At 40.4% G+C, this 9,655-nt stretch overlaps 1 protein-coding gene and 1 long non-coding RNA gene across 2 annotated transcripts; both read right to left on the reverse strand.

The window, feature by feature from the left end:
- Positions 1-732, reverse strand: LOC146915294 (uncharacterized). The gene has a single exon (XM_085721309.1). It carries the CDS (start codon positions 730-732, stop codon positions 1-3), a length of 732 nt encoding a protein of 243 aa, XP_085577435.1.
- A 3,644-nt stretch (positions 733-4,376) lies between these two features.
- Positions 4,377-6,039, reverse strand: LOC146915295 (uncharacterized). Its single transcript, XR_015014556.1, has 2 exons — positions 5,859-6,039; positions 4,377-4,543 (listed from the first exon to the last, which is right to left on the reverse strand). It is a non-coding gene; the product is annotated as an uncharacterized LOC146915295 (long non-coding RNA).
- Positions 6,040-9,655: the final 3,616 nt, after the last annotated feature.

Here is a 9,655-nt window from a genome sequence, read left to right on the forward strand (position 1 = left end):
TTATCCGCATATGCCGTCGTGAACGTCAGCGAGGACTTCTTGGGTCTGGTTAGGTCCTAAACACTTGATAAGTCGGGTGATGAAGCCTCTTTTGTACAAGGTTCCCTCTACGAAAGTGAATAAGCATGCCCTTTGTTTCAACCTTGTTTTTTCACGTGGGTCGGAAGGGAGCTCTCCATTCTCTATGTATCGAGAGATGGGTCCTCTCCAATCTTCCATTCCAATGATCGAGTTGATCTCTTGTGATTGAGTTCCTTTGTCCTGGGTGCTTTGTTCGTTGAGAACTTCCTGTATTACGGTTTTGTTCCCATTTGCAGTCCGCGTACTTGCGAATTTTGAACGAATATCTGCTCGAGTATTTTGTTCGCGGGGAACGTGAGTTACTTCGACAGTTTCAAATTCTTTCATTTTCTCTAGTACTAATTGGACGTACTTTTGGAGGTGGTCTTCCTTCAACTGAAACTCTCCCGTGACTTGGGAAGCCATGAGTTGCGAGTCGGTAAAGATTTTCACCTTTTTCGCCCCCATGTCTTGGGCGGTTCGTAAGCTGGCCAAGAAGGCTTCGTACACTGCAGTGTTATTAGTTACAGGAAAAGATAAAGCAAGGGAAATCTCAACAATGATACCTTTGTTATCTTCTATGATTATTCCAGCTCCGCTTCCTTTGGAGTTGGAAGATCCGTCTACGAAGACGGTCCATTCCTCGAAATTGTCCGCGGCTGGGAAAGTCATTTCGGCTAGGAAGTCGGCGAACACCTGTGCCTTGAGTGTTTGGATGCACTTCTTGGAGTGGGGTGTTAGGAGCTGAGTAAATGCGCGACATTTATCTGGGTTTACCTCAATTCCTCTTTCCGTCAGGTAGAAGCCAAGGAATTTACCCGCTTAGACTCCAAAGGTGCACTTCTCCGGGTTGAGCTGCAAGTTGTACTTACGAGTTTGTTCGAACATTCTTCTGAGGTGAGCGGCATGATCCACCTCTTGTTGGGATTTTACAATCATGCCGTCCATGTAAACCTCGAGAATGTCGCCCAGAAGTGTCTTGTCATAGACTTTGTTCAACATTCGTTGATAAGTAGCCCCCGCGTTTCACAGACCGAAGGGCCTTACGTTGTAGTAATAGTTCCCTGATTCGGTCATGAAGGCTGTTTTTATTTTATCTTCTTCAGCCATGGGTATCTGGTTATACCCAGAATAGGCATCCATGAAGGATAAAAGTTTGTAGCTGGAGGAATTATCTACGAGTTTATCGATGTTAGGAAGAGGATATGCATCTTTAGGGTAAGCCCTATTAAGATCGGTATAGTCAACACACATACGCCATTTTCCATTAGATTTCTTGACAAGTACAACATTGGTGAGCCAGGTAGTGTATTTGGCCTCAGAAATAAAATTTGCCTCTAGGAGGTCTTTTACAGCTTTTTCTGCAGCCTCTGATTTATCAGGAGACTGCTTTCTACGTCGCTGGGCTAAAGCACTAACTCCGGGATCTACTGTCAGCAGGTGACAACCGACGCTAGGGTCGATTCCGGGCATGTCGGACCCACTCCATGCGAACAGGTCAGCATTCTCTCGAGGGCAGGCGATCAGCTGAGCTTTGACAAGTTCGGGAAGATCTTTGCCAATCTTGAATTTTTTTAGGGGTTGCTTCCGAAAGGGACTAGCTCAAACTCACCATCAGGAATAGGCCTAAGAAGTTTCGCGTTGAGCGGATCCTTCTTTTCCCATTTTTGTTCCTTAAGGTCTTCCTTGGTGAACCTGGGTCAAGTTCGACCAAGTTGGCATCCAGAGTGCTCGCAGTAGTTTTCCCTTGGTCTTCAGCAGGTTTGTTGGCTTGGGAAAAAGAGTTCTGGGATTTGTTAGCCTGGAGGAAACATCTTCTTGCAGCTTCGATGTCTCCGTTGAGAGAGGCGATGATGCCATCCTTCGCATGGTATTTCAACTTCAGATGAGCGGTCGAACATGCGGCCGCTAGTTGAGCAGGCCCGGTTCTCCCTATGATGCAATTGTAGAGACAAGGGCAGTCGATCACCAGGAACGGGATCTTTATTGTTTTCTTGGCCTCCTTTTCGCCGAAGGTGACCAATAATTCTACGTACCCCCATGGCTGAGTAGACGAGCCGTTGAAGCCGTAGAGTTCATTTTCAACATAGGGAGAAAGGTTTTTCTCCGTTAGTTGGAGAGTTTTGAACATGCTGGTGTACATGATGTCGCACGAGGCCCCTGTGTCAATCAGGACTCGTCGGACATCTGCGTTGGCCATCGATGCTCGCACGAGCAAAGGGATGGCGGAATTTGAAGCTCCACTAGGAAGTTCAGAATCATAGAACGCCAAAGGTGGCCTTCCTCCATGGTTGGAGGGGGCCAGCAAATTGACGCTCATGTTCTCCTCGAATTTCCTCTTCATGCTTCCCATGGAGATATTCAGTGTTCCTCCAGTTATGACGTTGGCAGTGGGGAACTGTTCCCAGGTGCATGAGTAAGGGGTGATCTCCACGTTGTCAGGGAAATCACCGAGATGTTCTACGGACATGGCGATGGTTTTACCAGGCTCAGAATTGTCACCGATGAGCTCGACAGTCTTTCTTTCCGCCTCTGGGTTCTTTACAAACTGCTTGAGCCGTCCTCTCCGGATGAGGAGTTCAATGGCATCCTTCAGATGGATGCAGTCATCGGTGGTGTGTCCGTAGCATTTGTGGAATCGATAGTATTTTGTTTTGTCGACCCCTTTCCTATCCTGAGACGGAGCTTTTGGTGGCTTGATGCCAGCTTCTGTCAAATCGGCTACAACGATTTCGGCGAGGATTTTCTCCCTTGACATAGCCAAAGGTGTATACTCGGTACCGTTGGGTCTCTTGCTTTCACGAGTAGCTTTTCCTTCCTTCATTTTCTCGTGGAAGGGCTTTTTGGAGGATTCAGCAGCTGGCTCCTCCTTCATGGATTTGTTGAGGATGCCCGCGTACAACTCTTCTTCATAGGCGATGTAGATCTTGGCGATCTCTAGGAACTCGTTGAGAGTCCTTGGGCAATCCAGGTGGATAGCTTTCTTGACGTCCGTGCCTTCGCGCAGACCTTTGGCAATGAGGTACCGCTTCATTGTCTCATCAGCACCTCTTACCTGAACAGCTTCTTTGTTGAACCTCTCAATGTAGTCCCGGAGGGGTTCGCTTCTTCCTTGAACAATGGCTTCAAGTGATGCCACTGTTTTTGGTTGCGTCCTTGAAGCAGTGAAGTGGGTTGTGAACTCATAGCAGAGGTCGCTCCATGAATCGATGGAGTTTCTCTTTAAGTTCTTAAACCATGTGACAACCCCTCGTTTCAGGGTAGTGACAAAGAGCTTGCATTTGACAGCGCCTCACACCGACCTGTAAGTGAGAACTGCCTCGATGTTCTCGATGTGCTCATCCGGGTCGGTCGTCCCGTCGTATGAGTCCATTTGTGGAGGCTTCTCCAGCCCGCGGGGAATATGAGCTTCCCGGATGCGTCGTGTGAATGGACCATAAGCGTTACGGTCATAACGAGCATCACGAGTGTCCTCGGAACTGAAGGAGGACCAAGATCGTCTGTTTCATTTTGGCGGGGACCTTCTCGGAGGAGACCTCCTCGGGGGGAATCGTCTCGGTGGTGACCGCCTTAGAGGGGATCGCCTGGGTGATCTCCTTCTTGTCGACCTCTTGGTGTGTAACTGGAGATCTGACGCTTACTGATCGCCGAGGGGATCTGGAACGTGACCGGCGTGGGCTCATTCCCTTTTGCTACATACTGGGAAGGGAGTCCGTCTGGTGAGGTGGCGCGCTTGCTAATGATCCATGAGGCGCCGATCCTGTTCCTCGATTAATGACGTCTGTCGTTGAACCGTGCGGATCAGGTTACCGACTAGGGCACCTCAGGTGTCTCCGTGGGTCGCAGGGGACCTTGCAGAGGTCTTTACTGGAAAGGAACTATGTGAGTTGGTTCCTCCCTGTTTGTTTCCACAGGTGAAGGTGTGGATGTCATACCATCCCGTTGAGGGACACGTATCTCACTTCGTAACTGGCAACTGGCACCGTTGGCAGTCATGGTAGTTTTTATGGAAAGCTTTGGTTTTTAGGAGTATAAAAACGGGGTAGCTTATATTTTTCCCACAGACCGCGCCACTGATCGTACCTGATCAGAAGGTGACTGCCGGTGCTTTGAATGCGGTGGTTGAGACGGTGGTGGAATGTATCAGGATGCTTCTTGGAGCGGATGGGGGGTGTGTACCTGCAGGCACTCCGACGCTCAAGGCAGTAGAGATCAAAGAGTGACGGTTTAGAGGGAAGAGAGTTTGTAACACCCATACTAGAAATTACCTAGGATATCTAGTATGCTCGTTAAACTTGGCATTGGATACCTTAAAATTACAATAATAAAATTTCTTCTGAACATATCATAAAACTACTTGTCTATACATTTAAAATAGTACCACTGACGTGTACAACATACATGCAATGACAAGTAAATATAATTGTCCAGCTTCTTCTTCTACTTCATCACGAACTGCCCTGCTTGCGATCCACCTGTGTCTCTGAAATAAAATAAAAGGGATTGGGGTGAGACGGGATGTCTCAGTGAGTTCCACCTATCCTAGCCTGTAGGCAATCTCAGGGAACCTAGGATCGCCATTTGTCTCTAAACTCAACCATTTTGGGTTTATGCAGTTTTATCATGCATAACTGATTGATCGGGGGATAACTAGGATCGCTGTCTAAAAGACTGATATAATCCTGATACTAATACTCAACTCATAATCATAATTATAATCATAATGTCTGTCATATTATGTTAGAAATGTTAGCGTTGAACAAACAATATTATCTGAGTTGATTTTACGAATAAACCCAGGTGGAGTAACCCCGAAATTTATTCCTCTGATAACCGATAATAATTCCAACTAGCGGGAACCCAACTGACGGGGATACCAGACTCCTCTGATTATTGTGGGGTCATCCTCACGGATAGTGCCCGTTCCAACTGGCGGGAACCTTTCGTATCCAACTGGCGGGATAGCAAAAGCCACAACTTAAACGTGTTTTAATTTTATAACTTGAACTGATTTCTTATAACTGAGTTAATCCTCAAGTCCACTACTAACGGGGAACTAGAGAGGAATAACTTATCTTAACTGATTTCCTTGTAGTAATAACATTTTGAGTCTAATAATATAGACGTAGTAATTTCGTCTTTATTCTAAAATTAATTCTGATACTAACCTATTCAGGTTCTAGGCATATCGTTGTCATACGCCATTCCTAAAACGTTATAAGATTTTCCCCATATCCTGATAATTCAAATTCGACTAATTAAGCCGAACTTTCACACTTAAGATTCTTTTCTTTGCAATGATTGGAAATCTATCCATGAATAATTTGTTTCAATGACTAATTTACTCTAAACATTCTTTCACACAAATAAATATACACTATGGTAGTATATGATTAGAGGATATTCATAATACAATTTCGGCTACATATTCGATAAAAATGAGAATTTAGAGTCTTAGCCAAACCAAACCATCATATCACTTTAAAAGTATAATTTATATTAGCTAAGAGTCGAAATAAAGTAATAAAATCCAACAATTCTCACTTTCCGAAATGTTAGCCGAAATTGCATATTTATTCATACTCAGGTAAAACTTATCATAATAATTTTCCTCTAACTCCTACATTACCATAAGCATATTTATCAACATAAAAACTATTTTAGAATACACTAGCAAGGGTTTAAACCTTAATCATAATGTCACTAAATTATGTTCTAATGTACCAAATCATGTTCTATTATTCTAAAGTCATAATTTTAACTACCCAAAGGGAAGTTTCTAACTAAAAGGAACTCACCTTATCTTATTCCAAACTCTGGAACTATTATAAGCATCAATTGAGCATCTTCGCCACTGCCTCTATTCGGTCATCCGAATAGCAGTCCAAAACTGCAACCGCTTAATTCATCACCAACTTGAATCTCGGTTCAGCACAAAATCCTATTTCTGCCCTCAACTTCAAAATTATCTACAGATTTCAATACTGGACCAAAATCAGTGAAATGGGTGCCAAAACGTCCAAAATTTCGTTAGCTAGCCATAGCAACAACAACCACTTGATTCGGAGTTACAGGGAGAGAGTTCTTACCATTTTAGTGGAGTCCTGTTCCAAACCCGTAACAGTTTTTCCAGCAGAATTTATATCCGAAACGTATTTTCTGAGTTCGTTCCTAATCCGAAACATACAAAATTTATATCCAAACTGAAGGGAATTAAGCGTAGAATCCAAAAATCCAAAAGTTACTCAATTATGGATTACACAACAGCATATATGAGCCAATGAAGATCATACGAATATTCGTCTCAAAATCATGAATTTCAATTATAACTACTTATAGCAACAAACACAACTCAAAAAACATCAATAACAACTTATCAAGGTTGTTAAATCACTTTTCCATAATAATTCTCTTAAGTTCCATGCTTCTACTTTCAATCCATTTCTCCAAAAATTCAACTTACTAGTAAACTCACCATGAATGTCATTCATAAGCTCCTTATGCATCAAACAACTCACCACCACCACCACAACATATATTGCATTCCTAGACATTGAATTAAACAATTTTAACAAAAGTAGCATTAGAGGTGAGGTGGATAGATTGATTTTCATGGAAAAGGAAGACAAGAAAGAGCTTGACACTTACTTAATGTTCATTCCAGCATGGGTACTCCAAAAGCTAGCTTATTTGATGATTTCCATAAGATTGGGGCCAAAATGAAGATTATGAATGGTAATGGGAGAAGGGGCTGTTTTTGCTTCAAGGAGAGGGAAGGATGAATTTTGCTTGCCAAACACTTGTAATAGCACCACAAGCAACCTATTTGTTGCTTAATTTTGATGATTTCATGAAGAAATGAAAAATTTGTGATAGAGAGGGTTGAAGAAGATGATGGCCGATGGGTTTTAGAGAGAGAAGGGGAAGAAATTATGGAAATGTTTTAGAGAGAGAAATGGATGGAATTGTGTGGAAAATTTTAGAATTTTCCTATTAAACAATCTCTTGGTTGGCAAATACCCATTTTGCCCTTGCTTAAAATCTCATAGATAATTTGAAAAATAGCTGACACAGATAAATGACAAATGACAGTGTTGTTAAGCGAGATATTACAGTCTACCCCCCTTAAGAAAATTTCGTCCTCAAAATTTAGATTTTACCTGATAATAAGTACAAATAATTCGTCGATACTTTCGATCTTAGACTTCCACATACGTCTGTTACCAACTGATTCTCTTTATTCAACTAAATTATCGGTTTCCCTTGTTACATAAAGTCTTCCGACTACCTAGCCATAGATACAACTGACTTGAATTAATATGTTAAACCGATTCCTTGACATGTTTTCCAATCTCATATGTTGAAAAGATTCGATAATAACCTTCTTATCTGTGATTTGTGGAATACATTATACACATTCCGAACATAGTGGATTGTAAAGCTAACCGATGCATCTGATATCTTTCGAGTAAATTCCTTGTTCCACATGCTCTTTATAAATTGTCTTAGGTTACTCCTACTTGTTTACCTTTACTAAATTCTTGAAAAATCTCATACGTTTGCTAAAGTAACACTTCTATCGACTTCGTCAACTTTTATCTTGTCTTGGACGGATATGACCTTTGAGTGATCTTTCATGCTATGTCTGGTCCCAATAAAATTTTATTTCTCTACTATGCCCCAAATAATGAGGTCTTATAATGATAATCATATCATACTCTGTATAAGATCGTCCCTACTCTGAGCAATATCTGACATCAAGTTTATTTCTTCGAAAGTAAGAATTGTTCCAACTTTCTCCGTTAATCAATACAAATAGGTAAATGTTACTTCTGATGTCTGTTATGTTTTATATGAATAAACTCAACATTGTGCTACCTCTAACATATGTTGGAAGTACTAACTGACGAGTACAATCCATAAATCAGATTTAAATACATAGTGTACTAACTAGCGAGTACATTAAATATATAAATCTTATATGAGAATGGTGCACTGACTGGCGAGTACACAATACACGAGGTAGTACAACTGATAGCTTAACACATAACATATATTTGTAGTCATTCAACTTTGCTTCTTCTATACCAGAATTTAAATCAATCACGATACACCTTGATCATATTAGGATGAGTAAAAAGTATCATCATAGATATTCTCTTGAACTTATATGTTCAAAATATACATTTCATTCTTGAACAATATTGTTATAGCTGTTACTCTAGGGAATGTCTTATCATCTTTTTCTTAATTCCATACTCATAACCTGAACATGCGTAGTCCCATACCGTAGCTCACATAATTTTTCTAACTTGTGTGATATCAATCTTTTCTTTATCTCAAAAAAATATGGAGTTTAGATTCCTGAACTTCACGACTAAAATTGCATTCAAGCATTTGCATTCATATTCTGAGTAGTATCTGTTCCCTCAGATACATGTTAATATACCTGATATTCCATGATAGTATTTCAAACCAAAATAAAAATAAAATCTTCAAGATACAACATTTATATCTTTGCCTCATACATGACTCCTTTTAACTAATCTGATACTTCTAAGTCATTCTTCGAAATCATGGCGTCGATTAACCGGGTTACATACTATAGGTGATTCCAATTTCTTATATTTAATAAGGTAGGAACACCTTCATCCTACTCTTACTACTTGAACTTTTTATATCTGTGAATCATGCGGTTTGGAAAATTGTTTAATTCGTCTCTTAAGATTTTCCATGAATATCTCATTCAAAGTCTTAAACTTTTGCACATTATGTTACTTCTTGCTGATTAATATCTCGCTGCGCTACTCTGATTTATTAGTTCACTTTGCTTAGGCGTACTGCTCCAACCATACTGTAAATTTCTCCATCTCATTACTACATGTTATGAACATGGGGCTAACTTTACACTTCTTGCTATTTCGAGCACCGACTTATAATCACTGACGAGTCATTTTCAAATACTGCAATTTTTTCTTTAAACATGCACTACATACTTGTTTTCTCAAAGTGTTCCTTGAATGATTCTCACATTCACATTATTTATGAACTAAAACATACTTGAATATTCGAGGCTTATTTGCATTTAGTTTGTTCTTGTCTGTATTGACAGTTACACTTACGATCTCCTCTGTAATAACTTCGACTCCCAAAATTCGATTTAGTTAACAAAATCATTCTTTTGGTTTTCAAGACATTTGCAACAGAAAAATCATCAGATAAAAATGTTTAATTGCTCAATACTTTACTTCATTCTTAACTCTTTTACACTAGCGACAATTTTTCCTGTAGCAGAACTTTAAAATAATTTTCAAATTCAAGAATCTTGATTTAATCTTTAACACATCAACCTATTGTATTCATGCGTTAATACATTCTTGTCCTCGACATTCCGTTGAAAGAGCTTGACATCATTCGTTCATTAGTTCACCGAACTTCCGGAACTTATTATTATTAAATCTTTATTTTCCGTTCCGATCGAAAATTTACATCTTGTCTCTGACCATTACTGGATCTCTTTCCACTTACTGTTATACTTGTATTTCTTAGTTCGAAGAACAACTTAATATCATGATAAATGCAAGAGGTCTTATTC

This window comes from Medicago sativa, chromosome 6, assembly GCF_051527215.1.
Source record: "Medicago sativa cultivar Bolivia chromosome 6, Bolivia_mono, whole genome shotgun sequence".
Taxonomy (NCBI): domain Eukaryota; kingdom Viridiplantae; phylum Streptophyta; class Magnoliopsida; order Fabales; family Fabaceae; genus Medicago; species Medicago sativa.